The sequence below is a fragment of the Battus philenor genome, unplaced genomic scaffold, assembly GCF_028537555.1.
Source record: "Battus philenor isolate CCGP_79_NKW_IND1 unplaced genomic scaffold, ilBatPhil1.0.hap1 SCAF_2, whole genome shotgun sequence".
Taxonomy (NCBI): Eukaryota; Metazoa; Arthropoda; class Insecta; order Lepidoptera; family Papilionidae; genus Battus; species Battus philenor.
This window is the reverse complement of record NW_027181682.1, coordinates 1,689,689-1,711,388: the sequence shown is the minus strand read 5'-3', so window position 1 is coordinate 1,711,388 and position 21,700 is coordinate 1,689,689. Positions and strand designations below refer to the sequence as shown.

Sequence of the window (21,700 nt, the reverse complement as noted above, 5' to 3'; positions counted from 1 at the left end):
TGTGATGTTTTGAGCAGTGTTTCCCAACGTTGGGCCCACGTCCCATAAGGGATCAATTCGAACGTAGACTCGATACGAATTTAGCTGTTTCGCATTAATATTAGAATGATTTATATGGCTTAGGAGGGGCGTAGCACAAAAATGGTTAGAAAATACTGGTCTAGAGAATGAATGAAAGAATTTAATAAAAAATACTAAAATTATTTTGTCTCATTTGATCATTGAATGAATCAATTTTAAAACCTATCCCCGGCATTTTAAACAATCATATCCATTCATATGGCACTACTTATTACTATTGAAATAAGGCACATTTTGGTTGTGATTGTTCTTGACCTATACGCTAAAATATCATTATTATATCTATTATTTTGCGATTCTGAATATATATTCTTTTTTTAATCGAAAACATAGTATGATGAATACAAATTAATAAAAAACTAAGATATTTTTGAGATGTCTAAAATACTTTTCATAAATTATATACATTTTTTTTGCCGCCGACTGTACGTATGAAAGAGACAGCGCTATATAAAAGTAGTATCGTCTCTTTCTGGAAAGACAAAGCACAATCGCGCACGAATACATTTGAAAAATAATGAATTATTTTGAATTTATATTGATTTCTTGATACTTCAAGATTATCTCTTGATAAAATTTTCCTAAGTTGTCTCGGTCCAAGAAGGTTCTAGAATGTGGATCTTCTACGGCGTGGGACAGGAGTCCAGTAAGACGTTGTGAAGGGCCTCCATGTCACGCCAAGCTCGGGCCTGTCCCGACAGCGTTACGTTGCGTATGCAACCTTTGAAGTTTTCCCGATTTTCCGAGGACTCTGCACCATCTGTAATAGATAATAATAAACACGTATAATTTCGTTGTGGTTTCTTATTAGATTAGTATATTTTTAGAACCATTATATTCCACTGAATATTTTTTTAATTATAATACGCCATAATAACCATGCAATGTATTTAAAAAAATATATATAAAATCATTATTTAGCGCAGAGGTTTTAATTTATAATTTAGGTTTGAAATGAAATGCTCCAATCATTGTATCAAGAATTACTTTTTAACAGTGATAACATTTTTTCTTTGACAAATAATAAAAGCAATGCAATGCTGATCAATTTTAGTCTATATTTAGGCTACGAAAAAAGTGCATCCTATGATTATTCAACATAAGAAAGAAAAAGGTTTTAAATTTAAAATCTTACTATTACATAAGAAACTTACAAATATAAATTTAAGCAGATAATGTAGTATTTTTGGACTTTATCACAAAGAAGTAAGATTATACTCAAACACATTTTAATATAGTAGTCATGTGTGAACGCATCTTTATTTATACAATTTACATTTGGTGAATATTTCGCCAGACCTATTTTGAGTCCTGCAAAATGGTAATACCAAAAATAATAAATAAATAGAAACGAACAAGAATAATGAAAATAATAAAAAAGGGTAATAAAATAGCTGTGAAATTTAGTAGTAGTATGAAAATAAATAAGAATTATATTTGCTTAAGAATAAAGAAATAAAAATGATAAATGTAAAACTGTAGAACCTTTGAGGTAAGGAAGTGAGATGACGTATGGAAGGAAAGTATGAGAGATATTGAAAAGGAAAGAATGAAAGAGATTGAGAAGGACAAAAATGAGTATGGAAACAAAAAAGATATGATAAGGGTCAAATAAGAGGTCACAAAAACGAGACCATCTAAAAAAACTGGTTAATACTCGTATTGTATAGTTAAATGAAAGATAAATAAGTAATTAAATTTAATATAAAGTAGATTAAATACCTCCTATCATAATTCACAGACTAAAAAAAAAGATTTAAAGACTATAAAAAAAAATAGAAAAATTAATGATATCACGAAGAACTTGGTGAAAGAATTATAAAAGAGATCGTGGATGTGTATCTAAAATTCAACCGTTTTTCAACCATTCTTACGACTTTCTTAAGGTTGGTGAAAAACGCTGAATCCAGGCGGCTTCCGAATGGTTCTGATGGAAATCTCTGTGGGGCTATGTCCAGCTGTGAACTTACTACAGCAAAGTTAATATTACTATCTAGTCCAGTCTGTATAGTCTGCACAAAAATCTTTTTGAAATGGACCAGGTTATTGGACTTCTGTTAAGTGATACTCACCAGGTAGACCAGCCAGATGAAGTGGCGCGGCTAGAGTGGCAGGTAGCAGTGTAGTTGCTGGAAGTTCCGGTCCACCGTCAAGCGCCAGAAGGGCTGCAGCGCGCCACACGCGCGCCCTCACCGCATGCCACGCTCCGTCACACACCGCCCGCCCACCGGCGCCCCGCGTCTCTGTCCGTGCAGACCCCACGCTAAGCACCACCTGATACCAAGTAAGTCCAGACTGAATCCGTGTATATATATACTAGCTGATCCCGCAAACGTTGTTTTGCCATGTATGTTATTTCCTTGAAACATTAAAAACAAATAAAAAATAAGGGTTGATTGTAGAGGGATGAAAATTTAGGGTTTATGTATTTTTGTATCCTAAAAAAATTGTCTAAAAAATTAAAAAAAAGTTAGGGGTGAATGCTGTATCATAAAAAAAATTGTCTAAAAAGTTAAAAAAATTCAGGAGTGGATCACCCTTAACATTCAGGGGGATGAAAAATAGATGTATGATTATCCACCTTTCACGAAAAACCGGTGCTCAGTTTTATGCGAACGGCGTATGCGCACGTTGCTGTCACAAATTAATCAAAATTAATTCACTTTGTAATTCATAAGTATTAAACTATTTAAAATCTATATGGACGTCGCCAACTTTGGTGTTAAGAGAAAGGGATAAAAAGCTAATAAAAATATACTTCATTACGTACAGCGCCATCTTTGACCTCGAGTACAAATTCCCCTGCAGCCGCTAGTAGACCACTGGGTGCTGTGGTCCGGAACTGCAGCGACAGTTCAGCTGACTCCATCTCCTCGCCCCACCATCGGCTCGCCCATACCGCGTGTGCATCACCTGGAAGGCGTCATAAATGAGTTTCACAAAAGTCTTGGTGAAGAGTGCTATGAGGTCAGTCAAGCTAATCTGATTTCAGTTGACCATCGGTGGGATAGAATCTAATCATCTTATAGTTAAGACATCATTAAGTTTATGTTAGATAAGTTACTTAAGTGCTCTGGACCTCATTGGTAAAGTCCTGGTCTGGCCTGGAATGAAGAGGGCTAGGCTCAGGAATGAGGATTTTCGTAGACAAATAAAGATCCAGTTGGGAATCGGGTAAGCTGCAGTGGGCAGAAATGATTGCTCAAGCGCCTATAAGGTTTAAGGTACGAAGAAGATCCTAAAATCTGGATAAGCTCTTAGTTGTCAGTAACGCTGGAGGTAAAATAGCTTGAAGGTGGTTACCTGATCTCTGAACTGACGCAGTCAGACGTGCACGGCTCCATAAAACTTTCAGAAGGGCAGGAAACATTTATAATGTTACAAAGCACAAGTTACATCTGCTATGAACCTCAGAAACCACTAAGCAATAAACACTGAACCATAGGATCAAGTAAGCACCCAAAAAACATAGTTCTACATAAATCCCTCTACGGAAATTCATCCTTGTGGTAAATAGATAAGTGCCGTATTCCCGTGAACACGCGTGACCTTGAAGTTATTTATATTTTTTTGTGTACGGTTCTCGGAAATTCTAATCGAGTACTATCTCGAACTTACTAGAACTTTATCCGTAGTACAAATAAGCGTACTCTCCTGACGACAGCTCAGTGTTGTTCTTCGAGTTACAAGATTAAGATCTACGATCAGTGATACAAAGTGACTATTTGGTAAGTTATTTGGACAGTGTTTTCTTGAGCGATTTGGAAGCGTAGTTTGGTCTAAGCGAAAGTATACTTTGTGTAAAGGGTGACCATCTGATTTGTGAATAAAGGACTCCTTTTGAACCAGTGGTGTTTCATTTCGAGTCAGAACCCAGTACGTGACAATATGATTAACCACGACCTTCAGCTATGAGAAAACGACTAAGAAGATAGTAATTAAAATCGAGGTCTACCTCAGGGTCGTTTCGTCGCTTTGAAAGTCTGTTAACTTCTTAGGTGGCGTATATGGTAGTCGCACGTGTGATGGGATGTAACAGCCTTCAGATAAAACTGTCTTTCAAAACTTGTTTAGAATACGAATGTTAATCAAATTTAAAGGCTGTTCAGCAAGTTTGGACTCGATTTGCAACAATTGTAATCAATCACTCTGCATGATATAGGAGTTATACCCGCGAAGTAGGCCCCTCGTTCAACATTGGGAAAGCATTGTCCCACTCCACGATGCGCCTGAGCATCTCGCACCAGGTCTTCCGCGCGTCCATTCACACCGACCCGACGAATACAGCCCAGGAATCCTCCTACACGAATCACCTGTAAACCATAGAGTAAACATAATATAATATTAGTCTTGAAGTACGTTTATTGACATGTTAGTTAACACAAAAAAGCGTTGTGAACGCCATCTTGTAATACATTTTAGAAACTTCTATGCAATATATATAAAAATTATGTTTAAATCCTAATTTCACCAATAGATGTCGTTTGAAATCCAGCTAACAAACACTTCTGAGTTTGTTGGTGTTGACTTTTCAAATTTAAGTCGTAGACGCCCAATGCTGGGCATGGGCCTCCTTCAATGGCCAGCGTATGCAGCGACCCTCGACTCTATATCGACGGTTCACCACACAGAACCTTTCAGCTACAATGATGTTATTCTATAGTTACCTAATTGGGTACTTCTCTTTAATGGAAGCAACTGGACCTAACATATAGCAACTTCAACTTGCAAGTGATTTCCACCTATGTACTGACTTAGTGACTTGAAATCACACAGAAAAAATGAAGTTTAATTCAAATTATTTATAAGCGAATTATTGAAGGTTCTAATAGTGCTTAATTTGAATATAATTTTTACTAATCGGCAAAGCCAATTCGAATGAATAAATATTTGTTTAGTTGTTACATTATTGGGTAGATGCGGGAGGGTGGTGGGAGATGGCAGGCCGCCCACGTAGAGACGGGAGGCGCGCGCTAGTGGAGGCGCTCGAGCAGTGGCTGCAGCACCCCCACTCTCCAATACCAGCCGCGATCGACCAAGACGAACTGACACCTGGAAATTTACCAATTGCAATGCATATTTCCAAACTAAAGCTTATATAGATATAGAAATTGAATAGAATCACATCCGGAAAAGGGAGCGCAGGCCGCGTTACCTTGTTGAGTGTATAAAGTATAAAGCCTTGGTCGAAACCTATTAATTAATACTTACATATTTAAAACAATACATATATAAATATATAAATATATATATATATATATATATATATATATATATATATATATATATAGTGTGTGTGTCTGCGATAATCAACTTACAGATCTCCAGCTGCCGTCGGCCACGGAGGCCGCAAGCGACAGTTCCCGACGACGCCGTCCACGGACGATCAGCTTCAGTTTACCCTCGCGCACCATCAGCGCCATGTAGTGCTTTGGTTTAGCCTTTGAACCCTGGAAGAGTTCATCACAGATCCATTGATAGTTTTCTTAGACAAGACACTCTTATGGAAGATGTCCAAATGATACCATGATACATGATATGACAGTGGACAGGTCACATAGCACGCATATTGTCTACTTAGGCTTTGTGGTATTTGGAATCAGTAATGTGATTCTAGTGTTGGAGCTATATCACGTTATCGTCAGCGGCACATCGAAAAGGGGAATTTTATAGTTTTTTCACAGGGTTAAGTAAATAATGGAAAAAAATGGTGCTAGTTAAAAACTGTAAAATAAAAAACTATTAATGAAAAAAAATAAAATAAGGTCAATACTGTAATACCAAAATTTACATGTGATCCAAACTATTGTAGGAGCGACACTACGCCGTCGACAGCGGCTCATCGAAAAGGGGAATTCCACAGAAATACATGTTTTTAGATACGTAGTATAGTATGCACTAAATAAAAATAAAACCCAAAAGTAGCACATTGGTAAAGTAGTAAAAAATATAAGAAATAAATTAAAAATAGTGCTAGCTAAAAACTGTAAAATTAAGGTAAAAACTAGAAATAAATTAAATAACAGTTGGTCAATATTGTGATACCAAAATTTACATGTGATCCAAACTATTGTAGGAGCGACACTACGCCGTCGTCAACGGTTCATCGAAAAGGGGAATTCCACAGAAATATAATTCTTTATATAAATCGGTCAAAAGATGGCGCTCTACAACACTTCTCGACTTGTGAGTGGCTGACGATTTTTATTGGTTGAACATTGTCTTCATAGTTTTATATTGGTATAAATATGGGCACAATTCTTCGTGTTATTATTTTCTCCAAGACCTATCGGACCTAGGAAGAATCTTACAGTAGAATAGAATCACTATGATATATGTTGGTTTAGTAGAGATTGCTTGATAGATACCAGATCGGCGTGGAGTAGATCAAATTCCCCTGGTTTTATCTCACCGCTGCAAGCAAGCCACTCAGATCAACTTGACCTCGAAGAAAATCAACATAGCTGTCACTTTCAGCATTTAGAAGCTGCAAGAGGATTTTCGGTTCTCACATGACAACAGCACCTTCAGCGAAGATCTTTGTTATTGGTTATCACTAGTGGTAGTAGGCTACATAGCGCGGACGGCCAGATGAGACCTTAAGGTCATGAAGCGGTGACCCCAGACCGGAAAACTCAACGGAGTACGTCCATCCATAGGTAAACTGAGGATCTTGGTAAGATCGTCAGAAATCATTCGTAGCAAGCTGCTCCAACCATTCTTATTGTAAAGAATTGGATGTCTTTGCCCAGCACTGGACGTCTTATAGTTGAAATGATGATACACATTACGCGATGGACTTGATACTTTTAAGCATTCTCTACCAGTCAACTTAGTGGTACATATATAGCCAATATGCAGGCTTTTAAAAGAAGAGGTAACGCAATAAAAACATGTTTCACCCAAAATTTGACACTCCGGTGGAAAGCTATACCTTCCATTGCAGTGAGTATCCTAGATTCCCGGATAAGACAATATGAACTAGGAATTGTCACTTTATTATGAAGTGTTTTTCGTAATCCACAGATGCCCACTGCAAGTCACTGGCCTCCCCCCAAAGATATCTATGGGGAGATATATAATCGCCACGCTTTGCAGGCGGGTTGGAGATCGCGATGTTGTATTATGGTACAAGGACGCTGCTGTCTATCCTCTGGAAACTTGTTTGTGGTAAGATTGTATCCTGGGAATCGAACACGCGAACTATGAATGAAGTATGCACGGAGATAAATCATCCAGGGGTTCTCAACTCACGGGCAGAAGAAGGAGTAGTCCATCTGGCGCGAATGTGCGAAAATGTAGCGCCAGTAGCAGTTCCCCGCGCTCCGCCCTTCCTCCCCGTCCCCGCTCGCCCTTAGAGGGCAGCTTGAGGGTCGCGTGGCTGCCTGCTACGTCTCCGAACTTGGCCGCCCCTGCCTCCACAGTATACGATGATGTCTGTAATATAACATATAATATATATATTACACTTTTTGCGACGGGATTATTTGGATTGTTTAGTAATTATACAGGATGGTTGGTTGTAAGTGTAAAAGTTTTTAAGGGATGAATATATAGCTTATAAACCATCCTTTAAAAAGTGATTACTCTAAAATACTATTTTTTTATATTCCATTGCGACATGTCAATAACTTCTGGCAGTACAAATTCTGCCAAATACGCTTTTTTATATTACCATTATTCCTGAAACCGTACCTGATTTTAAACGTGGTGTTATTCATATTAATTGACAGAAAATCATTAACAAATTAATATTTTTAAAGATTTGACACCCATTTCAAATCAACCTGTAAACACTATCTGTCATTATGTGGTTTTCTTCTAGGATGTCAGAGCTGCTGGGAAAATTACATGTTCTAGCTTGCATATATACTTTTGTATGTAAACCTGACCTTGGAGCAGTGTGCTGCATCAGGCTGCATGTGCATGGCATGCGCTGGTGACACGCGTGGTTCCTCCTGCGCTCGACCCAGGCGAGCTCCAACACTATGCACGGCACCTTCTAGACCTATGACCCTGGAATTATAATTCATTCAGATATCAAACTCGGATAATTTATAGAGATTTTGTGTGGCCATGAAAAGAATGCTAGAACAACCTAATTTCACAGGATATGGAATCAATATGAACTATCTTAAAATAAAATCCTTTAAAAGATGTGTCCATTAATACAAAGTATGTTAACATCACAAAAATGATTCATTTAGCATAATTTTATGGACCCTGGTTATGATCACCCCTGCTTCATACGACCGGAAGGTTTAAAGACGAGTCACGCACTGTCATCGTCATATTCAATAACCAACTGATCTAATCTAGAACGAAGCCAGATACCAGAAGGTATGGTAACACCGTACATCTGTGACCAGGGAGTGGACCAGATGGTGATGCACCTTATAGCCCGCAGTCCTGAATTTGGAAGACACCACCTTGATCTTGAGGTGGAAATATAAAGGAAGCGAAAAAAGCTCTCAAATAGCAAACTACACACCCTTGAGCATCGCCATCGAGTAGCCAGCGTATTGGTTTTTTATAGGATACACTTTGGAGAGTGCTCGAAGGCTCTTTTCGAACTGATTGAGCCATCTCCATTCATTTATCGGATTACTAGGCGCGTGCAAAAGTTTCATCTATACGTTGTTGACATACCCAAAACTCGAAATAAACGGTTTGACAGCTCGTTTTTGATGAGAGTCGCCAAGATTTGGAACGACCTGTTTGGGTCTATTTTTCCTGATGAGTTGAATTTTGGAGGCTTTAAGAGTAGAGTGAGCAGGTTTCTTTTGGATGGCCATGTACCACCTTCGTCTTCATCTACACGTTCCATTAAGAAGGAAAGCGCCTATTCCATTACAACTACATATAAAAGAGAAGAATAGAAGAGGATAGGGTCGCATTCCTTGTGGACGATGATAAAATTCCATAGGTTCTACAAGGCAGTAGCAGTAGGAGGAGTATCCATGGTAAACACTAGTATACTTACTCGGAGTCCACTATAAAGTCTTCTACAGTCCCCGCAAGTCCAGCAGTGGGAAGCGCGGTAGGAAAAGCCTGTGGTAGATGCAAAGCGCGTGGAGCTCCGCCGATGAAGAAACCGCGAGGCCGAGAAGCCAGCCCGCCTCCCGCCAGCGCTGCTGCGCCCAGCTTCTCCTCGTCTACCCACACCTCTATCTGGAATACATGCTAGGGGTCAACACTGAATGGTTACAGGTTCTAAATAACAACAGAGGCCTTCAGGCTGTATAACAGTGTCCAACATGCGATAGCAATATCACGTTACACACGTGCGTGTATTACACAGACGGGACTCAAGATGCGATCGCAAGATTCATCGATGAGGCGAATACGGCAACCGCCGCACAGGCACTGCCGCACAACCTGATGATGGCAATATGAAGCAGGGATGTGGAGGTGCTCGCACGAACTGTACTGAACTTTGCTAGGGCAATATATATATTTATAATTATTAATAAAAAAATCACTAATATTAAATCCAAAAATTAAAACCACTAAATATTTTATGGAATCAGGCGTTACCTCGCGGAAGTCCATCATAAGTAAGAAAAGGACCAATATTTAGCCACTTCCGCACATGCAGTAGTAGTCGTGCAATAAAATGCACCGCCGCCAGCCCACCAAACACAGAGTCTGTGTTGGCACTAATCGGTGTAACATAACTCCTGAAGATGTCCCGTGGAGGGGTGAAACACGTGTTAAGTGATTTGGCGGTGGCGGTGGTGTGATTCGCATTGTTTGCCGCATACGCATTTATCAGCGGGCTGGCGGGCGGTGCATTTTATTGCACGACTACCACTGCATGTGCGGAAGTGGCTAAATATTGGTCCTTTTCTTACTTAAAACCACTAAAATAAAAAAAATGTTTAGTATTAAACCAAGTACATAGTACGATGTACAATAACATCACAAAATCATTCATGAACGTACTTGAGTAACAACCCTTTGCTAAGCTTTAACAAGTCTGATTCGTGATAAAAATTTTAACCTTAACATGAATATAACGAGCAAGGCTCGAACAGATCGTCTAGCTAAACGTAAACATTATAATGTAATGAATCGATTAAAAAAATATATAGTAAGCACTTATAATTACAAATAAACACCTAGGACACACTCTTGTTTTGGATATATTAATACATGATCTAACAAGAGAAATAACAATTTTAACTGTAACAAATAAAGGCACGGATACAATTGTCTGTAGAATAAACACTAAAAAAATAACGGAACTAAATTCTGAGAGAATTTTCTTACATACAGAATTTCCTTCTAAGGGCCAGACCGATTGCCGTATGATGAAAGGTTCTCGAGGAGCTAGTAGCTGGGGAGTGGACCCAGAACTAGGTGATACGACGATATAGGATGCGGATAGCCCAAGACCTGTCATCCAGGCGATATTTGGAGGAGGCATATATCTTGTATTGGGCATTTATCAGTTTACATGATGATAAAGAAGGAACAGACCAAGTTACATCGAATATCTACCAACTAAAACCCTTTTTATGAATGGATTCAGGCAGTTTTGAGTCGGTATTTTAGGAAATATGGGAGACGTATGACCAGGTATGGATGTCCTGTGGATAAAATGATGAATGATGCCTGGATTCTACCAGGCGATCAACCTTGGCTAATCTTTTTTGGTACGGACGGCTGGAATTCGCGGGACCCCACCCCGCATCCAACAATTTGAAATCTCTCCTACCATCGCAGACCCGAGTAGATACCATGCGAAATCTTTATCAAATACGTTACCTTGTAACATAGCTTAGTTAGTTTGTATTAAATAATTTTACTTTATGTGTAAGTTAGTTTAAATAAACGTGTTTATTTACTGCATTATCTTCCAAGTTTTTTATGACAGCTAACCACACGTATCATTCTATAGTCCACCAAATATCAAAGTAAATAATTTATGATATTTTGAGAAGAATAGCCACTTAGATTCTAGGAAGACGGTACCTGCTTGTGAGCACGAACGAGCCGAAGTACATGACGACTGCCGTCATTTAGCTTAGTGCCGTTGAACCTTTGACGAAGTTCTCCCTTGCCAGCCGCTGCGACAACTTCTACTTCTCCTGTAAACAATAACTATGTTTCAACATATATTGCTATGTTTTTGTTGCTATGCCGCTCAAGCTTGTGACTTGTGGCAAACTCCATATCGCTACAAACGTTTGACTTGATTTTGGACATCAAATATTTCCATTTACAAGTTTTCAAGTACACAGAAGTTCGGCCATAAGGTTCATTTTACTTATCTTACCTATGTTACTTAATTTACCTATTTTACCCATTTTACCTATCTTCCCTATTTTATCTATTTTACCTATCTTACCTATGTTACCTATTTATTTATATTACCTCTTTTAAATATTTTAACTATTTTACCCATTTTACCTATCTTTCCTATTTTACCTATAATACCTATAATACCTATTTTCACTATCTTACCTATTGTACCCGTATTACCTATTTTACTATTTTAGCTATCTGACCTGTCTTCCCTATGTTACCTATTTTAACTATTTTACCTAGTTTACCCATTTTACATATTTTACCTATTATTATTATAAATAGTAGATGAATGAAATGAATGAAAAAGTTGTTTATTAAAAATTCATGAAAATCGTATTATACACCACTAGTGCACAAACTTTTTTCATGTAAGCTTGTAATTATTTACAATAATATAAATTAAATATTTGGAATAATTAAATTAATTTTTATTTATAGAAATTTTAAAACTACATGAGCAAATCCTAGAACTAACTTTATTTAGACAACCAATCACAATCCCTACTTTATAACCAATCACACGTATCGTTTGTGTGACGGCGACGGAAGATACGTGCGACAGAGAAAGGTATATATACATATATATACATAAAAATATGGTTTGTATGTCTTTTTCATACCTTCAATTAATGCAACCGCCAAGTAATGCTTATCGTCTCCATCAGTGTCGTCGTCCAGTTCATTTTGAGGACCTGCAGGTGCTCGCAGCATCAGCAATGCTGTGCTGGAACTAGTGCGGAAGGTGAGTCCGAGGGTGACGCGGCGGCGGAGCGCCGGTGACGGCATCTCTATGTAGCCATCGCCATCCAGGATTGCTGATCGGAGAGTCTGTGGGAGAAAATGACTGTAGCTCTAGAGCTGTCTGTGATAATGAACGAATCGTTAAGGTTCCGAGGTCTAATGTTTCTGGAGTAGACACTGTTCCAAAAAAAGTTGACAGAAGACATTGCTAAAGACGCCAGAAGACAGATTCAGTCAGTTTACTACTTGTCCTATTGGAAATATTTGGCCTAAGTCTTTGTCTAGTTATGGACGTTCTTCGACTTACATAGATGTAATTGGTTCGGTAGCATCACCTACAGACAGAATTTTAGGAGAGATGGAGTTCTGGTGATGTAAAATAAGCTAGATGAGCAGATAGACGCATCGTGGGCAGGTCTGTCTTGAGGTGGAAACGGCAACAAAAGAGCGGGTCCTTGTGGCGATTTTTAGCGGAAGCCAACACCTTGTATAGGGCGTCCATCAAAAAAGAAGAACATACGAGGCTTGTATCATCACTTGCTTCTACACACAGTGTACGTTCACAATTTGATCTGTCCAATAAACAAAATAAATACATTTAAAAAACTTTTAAGTTAAACGGTTTTTTGATACCCATATTGTGGTGGTTGTGGAAAAATATGTACCTAGTCCCCCATATTGGAACGGCGTCCATCTTGAATTTTAAATTTTGACATAATCATCGTGTTTTACTAGTGTAGCCCTTTCATTTGATACCCATATTCAGGGTTAAGGAAAAATATGTAATCCGCCATTTTGTTTCGGCGGCCATCTTAGATTTATAATGTTATTGATTTTATTATATTTATTGTCATCTAAATTAAATGTGTGTACCAAATTTCAGATCAATCTGACAACGGGAAGGTGCTTAAATTTCAATTTCTAATTTTGACCCAAATAAATAAATTCCGTACGGGTCGAACTAAATAAAACCGTTTAATAAATAAAACTTCTTATTGATTCAATGTCAACAACGATCTATTACTGAAGCTCTAATAAAAATGATACAATATTATAATTTTCATTAAAATTATTTTTAATGCAATAAATATCTTTATGTGAAAAGGTTTATTTTTGACTATTTTACTCTTAATTTTCCCAATTTTTCTCTTCATATAAACCATTTCACAAGGATCCAATATGAAAAAAAAAGATAATTGTATTAGTTGTTTCGTTCTCTATTTTAATATTTAGTAATAAATTCTTAGATTCGTTTTCATTAAGGTTTTTGCCCCTTAATGTTTTGAGATGTCCAATCCGATTCTAATTTTTATTAAATTCGCCTTTTACTGATTTTTATTGATCACTGCGAAAGATTCAAAATGGCGAATATTTCAAATAAATAAATGTAAATAAGTGAAACATACCCGAGTCCCACAAGATCGCTCCAAACCATGCCTGTACGGAGTGTCCATCAGGTCGTAACCCTGGCGGTCTACCGTCACAGCGCCGAGACAGCCGAGTAATGGAGGAGCGGTGACCTCAGCGCCTGGTGGAGCGCCACCTACGAAGAACCTTGCCCCGGGCTCTGGTAGTTCGGCTGCCTCCTGGACTGGAGGGGTAGGGGATCCAAGAGTTTCTTCGCCGTTCACGCGCAGGCTGCCTGGGGACAAGCCGCGCTCGACCATCAACGGTACCACAACTCTTACTCCGAACCAAGACCCCTTTTTATCGATAGATTAATCGTGGATATCTTAATCCAAACTTATCATCAGCCTCATCACTTAAAGTAGTTGAAAGAAACAATTTGATCTAAGTTAAGAATAAGTAACAAGGCTTGTATTTAAACATAAATAGCAATTAACAAACAAATTAAGACAAGATGATTATTGATGATGAATATGATTACTGTAGAGTAGATATATATTTAGTAAACACCTAATTAAAAGTGTTAATAGTGGACGAAAATATACTGCCTGTTAAAGGTCACATTGTATTTTTGTTTAATTACATAAGTATCTAATATTTGGAATGAGGGTACCTTTTTCTAGTTTGTTAGCTGCGAAGACCCGAATGGCTTGCACGTGAGCTGGTCTTCCATCGCAATGGCGTCCACCCGCCGTGATCTCCAACCGCGCCCGTCCGTACACCACCCGGAATTGAACTCGGCAAGACACCAGTTCCACAGACACTGATCGGTTCTGGAAGATCATAACTTATCATCATATAATGTACCAATGGCTGAGACATAAAATGAATTTCAGAAAGAGTATGGAAATTCAAAAAGTAAATCTTATATATGTATGTAATGAAACTAGTTTTTATTTTGAATTATGCCGCGCTAAATTAATGTCGGTAAAGCAGTGGCTGTTTGACCTTGACGCTTCATAGATGGCGCTGTTAATAATTATGTTATGATGGCGTCCATTGCGGTCGCCGGTCGGTAAAGCAGTTTGTATTTGAGATGTCAAAGTGATAATTTAAAATATTGCAGAATAAACTTTTAAAAGGAATCAATAATTTGAATAATTAGCTTTAAATGTAGATTCTCTGTTTTCTAATCATAATGGTACTAGAGCTGTAGAACTGGCAGCACAGTGGTAGAGATTTAATCGATAAGATATTTTGTAATTCAAACATTGTGCATTAATTGTACAGGATTTTCCCTGCTCATAAAAAAGGTTCCACAGGATGGGCGGCAGTGTCCTCTGCATACCATAATACCACACTGCGATCGACAACCTGTCTGTTGGGCGTGGCGATTATGGTATATCCTCCCATAGATGTTATTAAATAAATTGTGACGATTACAAGCCTCAAACAACGTACGTTTGCCTCGTCGAGCGCCATAAATAGCAACGCGTTTTCATCCCTGGTACGAAAGGTGAAGGAGAGACTGAAGTGGCGACGGTCGGAGGGGCGAAGCCCTGCGCGTCTTAGTTCAGCGTACCCGGCGCCTCCGAACCACGTCATCGCAGGCTCTCCATGTGACGCCACGCTGTACCATCTGAAATATTATAACTTTCATGTCGGATACCTTCAAATCTAGAATTGAGTGTCTTAAAAATATATATAGACAGAGAAATAGAATACAGAATATTTACTCTTTATACGGGTTAGCGGAGAGAAACCACCTATGTGTTCCTTATTTGACAGTAGCAAAAATTAAAACCTGACCACAGATTGCGTACGCATTATAATCTGTGTTCGAATCCGAATTCAAACTTTACTCTGAAACGTATAAAAGGCTGTTGTGGCCAGCAATACTGAAGGTTTTCAAGGAAATATTAAAGAAAATGTTATAAGAGACAGAGATAAATTAACATGAAATATCTTAAAAAGTATTGTCATTAGTGAAACAGCAGTTAGAAGTGATAGACCAAAAAAAAGAGTAAAAAGAATATTCTAGAAAGTGACATAGTACCAGTAAGCGAAAATCAAGCAGCTCGTAGACGAAAGAAAAAGATTATAGATAATATTCTAGAAGATATTGCGTTACCTGTGAGTACAAGCCACACAGCTAGCAGAAGATGGCTGGCGAGTAAAAGCCCACAGGCCCAGCACGTGGTCATCAGCGTGGAGTGCGTGGACGCAGCCCGGCAAGGGCATAGCTTCCTCGCCCAACCAGAGCATCGCAGCCTGTAACGTTCCACCAGCATCTCCACCGCCCGTGCTGTTTGTCGTCACCACCGCCGTCTCACCAGCTCGTTCCACCTTCAACCTCACCGTGCTCCACACTCTACAACAAAGGTTACAGTATTATTCTGCAAAATATCATATTTAACTTGGAAGTGATCACAAAAGAAAACGAAATTAGTTTATTGCAGATTTTAATTCAGAACTCATTTGGAACCTTCGTAGATATCCAGCTATCCAGCTGGTCGCTTGCTGGTTAATAATATTTTTAGCGGTATAAGTGGACTGTACTTGTATGAAATATTATGCAGTGTCAGTTTGTTACAACAGGAAAAAGAATAGTAATATAGGAAGCCCAGGACCAAGGAACTCGCTATATAAGTATTAATTCTGGTCCTCAGAATCCTGTGAGCGCCGCGGATCTAGATCCTCGTTATAGCACTGATTGTTTCTTGTACAGTAAAATCACACGCGGCGTGGATGCGGTTAGTAACAAAGTCAAAAAAATTATGATATACGGAAGAAACTTTTGTCACAGTTTTTAACTTAAGCGTCATTGTTGCCACTTCACAGTACAGCCTGTTCACTCTGCGTATTGAAACGTGAGTGGGAAAAGGATAGCAATATATGGTAAGGACAAACTAACAGCTACATAGTTATTTAATAAATTTCGAATTTGGAATATGAATGCGAAAAAGTAAATGTATTTATAGTTAGAAAAATTGTAAATATAATATATATCACGGCGTAAACAATAGCATTGGGGTAGGGTCACATATGGGTAGCATTGCTTTATATAACCGAACGAGTAAAAAAATTTTTTTACCTATTATGATTTCTGATCATATATACACAGATATAATAATTAAGCATTTAACTAACCTCTCTACTTCGATCCTATACGACATATGGTCGGCGTCGTCGTGCGTGGGCACCAATGGTTCTGGATGCACGAGAAACCCTTGCCCCACGCCCACATTCCACGCGAGCCGTAGTCTCTCCTTCTCCACAGACAGCTTCATGTATCGCTCTGCCTCCTGTAAGATTTTAATTTCAGGAGTTTCCAACCGGTTCTATTTGTGATGATGATGTTGATGATGAAATGATATCGAGTGTATCACTGGACGAAATGATTTTAGATTTGATAGAAATAAAAAGTTCCGTAGAAGAACAATGGTCGTAGCTTGAAGATTTGCTTGTCTGACGTGGTGGTGGGTACATCACTGGTGGGACCGTCAGCCATTGGGTCCGAAAGGTTCTCGGGTGGCGACCACGAGCCACGACGCGACGAGGGTATGCTCCCCACTATCGACGATATAATCCAGATAGTAGAATATCGTTGGGTTCGGGCAGTGCAAGAGGATCAACGGGATCCTTGCAATCTTTGAAAGCCTATGTAAAGGACATCTATCGGCTGTTATGATGTGATGATCTGATCTTGGAACTTATGATGTTAAATTGGTACTGACCAAGTCCTGTAGCATGAACAGAGTGCCGTTCCTCACGACGCGGTCGAAGGACACAGCGAGAGCGAGACGGGTGACACTCCCTCCACCCGACACTGAGAATGCGCGCGCGCAGCCGGCGCCAGACGCTGGTGATGTCACAGAAACTGATATCTACAGGATACATAAAAATAGTAATTAAGTGATAGTATATTTATACTAGAATACTTATGTGCATAGGAGCGTTGGGCATCTAAAACACGATAACCTCTAAAGAGTACAATGAATAGACAATTTGGTTATGGTGACCAGCAGTAGGAAGAATAAAACTTTGGAGATCATGAATTGGCACGTGCAGCACAGTACGACCACTCACAAGGTGGGTAGACCGCTTTGCGAGTGTACGACTTTAAGGTCTGAAGACGTTGGATGCAATCAGGATCTCATTCCAAATATATGGAGAAGATCTACGTTCTATCTATGTTAATGGAGGCTCCCGACATAGAACAACGGTCAATTATTTTGAGATACCTTTATGGGGTTTAAAAAACTTTATAACACTTGGTGTCTTTTGTTTTAGTCACATATTTAAATTATTCTTAAAATAGTTCTTGTACTTTCGGTTCCATAAGGGAACCATTTATATTTAATGGAATCAGGCGTTATTTTGCGGAAATCAATCCTGTATATATCAAACACAGAGTCTAGACTCTGTGTTTGTCACTAATCGGTGTAAAATAACTCCTGAAGATGCCCCGTGGAGGGGTAAAACACGTGTTGATTGGTTTAACGGTGGTAGTTGTGTTATTCGCATTGTTTGCCGCATGCGCATTTATCAGCGGGCTGGCGGGCGGTGCACTTTGTTGCACGACTACCACTGCATGTGCGGAAGTGGCTAAATATTGGTCCTTTACTTACTTAGGAACCATTTGTTGGTAGAAATTTACTGTAGATTTACAAAATGGTTAGACCCCGGGTCCAGTGTCTCCCAATGACTTTAGTTATGTCATCTGTATACATTGTAGGCGGCAATCTTACTCTATGCTTGCTAGTCTATGGTCTCCACTCCAGAACTTTAAGGCTCCAGGGGCATCTGTTCCGGGTTCTGCCATTTAATCCGTTGGACGATGGCAGCTACTTCCGTTTGCTTATGGATTCCCTCCTTTATCATTCAATCTGATAGAGCATAGCCTCCTTGGCCTGTTGGAGTACTTTTACAAACGGGACCAAGAGTAAGAGAGAACTATAGTATTTTAATTAGATACGAACTCGTCTATAATATTTAAATTAGATACAGTTGAGTTAAATTTAATTGAATCTACTCACAGATCCAGCGGCGTGGCGTGCTCGGGCGACCCGTTGCTTTAGGCTTGCAAGGGCGGGATCTAGGGCGGAGGCTGCGGCTGAGTGCTCCCGGGCTCGGGCCGCCGCCGCCGCCGCGAGAGCCTCCGCGACTTCTGCCCCTCGCAACGTATTACCTCGGATCTGGGAGACTGTAGCACAACTTCTTATTATTTTAATGTCAGAAATTCTCGAGCACGGCTTTCATCATCTCGTATTCATCGACTACTGAATTCAGGCCTCCACCATTGGTTTTCAATAATACCAGTTGAAAGTGGCCTGCATCCTAATCCCTTACCAACTCCTCTGGTATGTCGGTACTACATTTGTCTTTGGATGACCTCATTACTGAACCTATCTCTTAAAGAAGTTCAAGCATATCCATCTCCACGGCTCCTTAAGAGACTATGCTTACCAATGGGGTCCAAGGCAAGGCGTTTATTCGATAGTAAATTAAACTGCTACCAATATTGTTATACAAAATCCTTCATCACATAGAGAATTGTTTTATCTAAAGGAGAACAGCGAGTTTTTAACATGATCTTACATATCTTGGTGCCAAATTATAGGAGGAAGATTTAACTTTTTACCAGAATCTGCCGTGGTACAGTACTGAGGGTCATACTGAAGCCCTTTTACATGATTGGAAAAGAGGTTTTAATGTGTAAGAATACTAAAAAATATTAATCTCCCACAGAGGGCCGGATATCTCTTGCAGACTCAGGCTATGGCCCCACAAAAAAGATATTGCAGCCATTCAGAACACCTACAGGGTCACTGATTAGAAGAATTAAAAAAAAATTAGGAATAAAAACATCGAGGTCCAGAGAGATGCTTTGGTAAGAAAAAGAAGAGAATTAAGAAATAGTAAAGGTTCCGCTATTGATGGATCTAGAGTGACTGGGAGGAGAAGTTACATTGACGAGAGAGTGAAAAGAATGTGTCAGATATAACAGTACGTATTTAACCCTTAATTAGGCGCATGGGGTCAGGGCCACTTGAAATTCAAAAAATATTGGCTTATAGTCTTCAGAGCGTACTAACGCTCTTTCTAGCTTCCTGACTCCCCGCGGGGTACGCAAATTAGTCGCATCCAGAACATTAACTCTTACGCACACATCGCTGTCCTTTAGAGAGCTGACCCCATGCGCCCAGTTACGTTCCATTTTTTGGCGAAGGTAAGTTTTTACTTTTGTGATTTTTTTGTGTTTATATTAGTATATTGTTTACTATTTATCTTTGTATGTGTGTATTTTGATACGGTATGATTTCTTTATGTATTTTTGAGTTTTTTTCTATGCTTTTTCTTTTTTTTGAATTGAAATGCCTAACGACAAACAAGTATTGCAATGGCTGGATGAAGTGCTTGATGAAGAGCAAGATGTTGCTGGTTCGGATTCGTAAGACGAAACTTTAAACGATGCTGTCATTGATAGTGCTCATAATTCAGAAAGCGAAATTGAGGAGTCTGAACATATCCAAGATATCCCTGTATCAACGGAAGGTAATTACTTTTTATCTCGACATACACAGAGAAATGGCCCGAATGTGAAATGGTGTAAAGTACCACCATCGAACGCAGTAAGGACCCGAGCACAAAATATTATTTTATATTTACCTGGAATAAAAACATATCTGGCATCAACCCATTTGTCATACACAAAGCGAATACTGAGAAGACTTTGATATACACGACGGATTTTCTTGAAGAAAATAGCTGCGGCACTTGTGAAGGATCACCAAAAACGTCGCATACAACAACGTGCTGTACCAGCGACAACAAAAAAACGGCTCCATGAAGTTTATAATGTGAACAAGGCGGTTTATCAATCGACAGCTAAGCGCGGACGCTGTTCATCATGTCCTAGAAAGGACGACAAAAAAGTGCCAACAAAATGTTTCAAGTGTCGTAAATTTATTTGTCAGCAACACTCGTGGATTTACTGCATCGGATGCAGAACAGAAGATGACGCTGATGAGGCTGAATAAACTTTATTTCTTAAGTTAATCTCGGCTATGCAAAAAAAATTAGTTTAAAGAGAGGTTTACTGTTTTTATTTTTTTTTAATATTTTTAATGTCATAGTAAGTATTTGTTTCTTAAAGTTAAGTATATTAAAGAACTTTATTAATTACTATAGAAATCCATTAAGTTTTATTCCTTTTTGATACTCATTTCCCAATGTTTTTTTGGGGTCATTTAAGACCCCATGCGCCTAATTGAGTGATTTTCTTAATGCGCCTAATTAAGGGTTAATTGTAGCCTACACCCTCAGGAAATAGGCTTGTTTCAGGAACAGAAACAATTTTGGTAATCGAGAAGAATTACCAGGCTCGCCTGGGTAATTTTGGGTAATGGTGGGGTATTAGTTCACGTACCGTGCTCCTGTGCAGCTCCCAATGCTGTGTCTCCCAGACGCTGCAGATCTGCGAGGCGACGGCGCAGCTGGTAGCGAACACGTCTGCGGAGCTCGCTGGCCTCGTCGTACAGGGCTCGAGCGCGTGCGAACACGCCGTCCGCCTGGGATCCCGCACGAGACAGACCTTCACGAACTGTAGGAAACACAAACTTACTTAAGTAAAGGCCAAGAAACAGCTTTACATTTCTCTCCAAGTACATGATAACTTAGTGTATTATCATATACCGCCGATGTAGCTCGAAGAATTGCTTTTGTAAATTGACAGTGGGTGTGGTAATTCGCTCGTGCAATACACGAAAGTTTCCCGAGTTGCTACCGTAAGTAGGCGGCGTGAGCAGGATCCATACCAGGTAGACCAAAAAAACTTTCAATATCCCAAGAAGCTTTTGGATGCTGGCAGCGTAAGAGCAGTCATCATGGCAATCTTTTGGGCATTGTCGGCAAACCCTGGTCAAGGATTTTTAGAGTTGCCTTCACAAGACTGACCTGATTTTCTGAGTGCTTCTGTTATTATGAGGCCCGTCACCTCTCGCATATAGTCACCATCGGATTGGTTTTTGCCCTCTTGGTGTCTTTTCTTCTATTTTACCTACGACTACTAGCTTATCAAGACTCTATGGTTACCTACAGACTGTGTAGCCCAAGTAGCCTGGTCTTTATACGAAGTTCAAGGTGAGATCTATTGGTTCTTCTAGCAGTCCACCTTTGCACGATATTTGCAAAGCATTGATCTTCTTTCGTTCAA

At 39.3% G+C, this 21,700-nt stretch overlaps 1 protein-coding gene across 1 annotated transcript in view; it reads right to left on the bottom strand.

Annotated features, from left to right (window-relative positions):
* Window positions 1–424: 424 nt before the first annotated feature.
* The window catches only part of wb (wing blister), a 242,419-nt gene continuing 221,143 nt past the window's right edge, over window positions 425–21,700 (bottom strand). The window contains exons 34-52 of the mRNA XM_068765113.1: window positions 20,915–21,088; window positions 18,522–18,688; window positions 17,220–17,369; window positions 16,633–16,787; window positions 15,614–15,853; window positions 14,944–15,121; window positions 14,156–14,315; window positions 13,542–13,777; window positions 12,015–12,222; window positions 11,059–11,174; window positions 9,065–9,252; window positions 7,974–8,097; window positions 7,336–7,518; window positions 5,400–5,531; window positions 4,987–5,133; window positions 4,253–4,394; window positions 2,852–2,994; window positions 2,154–2,355; window positions 425–841 (exon numbers count right to left, since the gene is read on the bottom strand). Coding sequence (XP_068621214.1) covers window positions 705–841; window positions 2,154–2,355; window positions 2,852–2,994; window positions 4,253–4,394; window positions 4,987–5,133; window positions 5,400–5,531; window positions 7,336–7,518; window positions 7,974–8,097; window positions 9,065–9,252; window positions 11,059–11,174; window positions 12,015–12,222; window positions 13,542–13,777; window positions 14,156–14,315; window positions 14,944–15,121; window positions 15,614–15,853; window positions 16,633–16,787; window positions 17,220–17,369; window positions 18,522–18,688; window positions 20,915–21,088 — 3,182 coding nt within the window. The 3' untranslated portion in view covers window positions 425–704. The remainder of the gene's footprint in view (window positions 842–2,153; window positions 2,356–2,851; window positions 2,995–4,252; window positions 4,395–4,986; window positions 5,134–5,399; window positions 5,532–7,335; window positions 7,519–7,973; window positions 8,098–9,064; window positions 9,253–11,058; window positions 11,175–12,014; window positions 12,223–13,541; window positions 13,778–14,155; window positions 14,316–14,943; window positions 15,122–15,613; window positions 15,854–16,632; window positions 16,788–17,219; window positions 17,370–18,521; window positions 18,689–20,914; window positions 21,089–21,700) is intronic.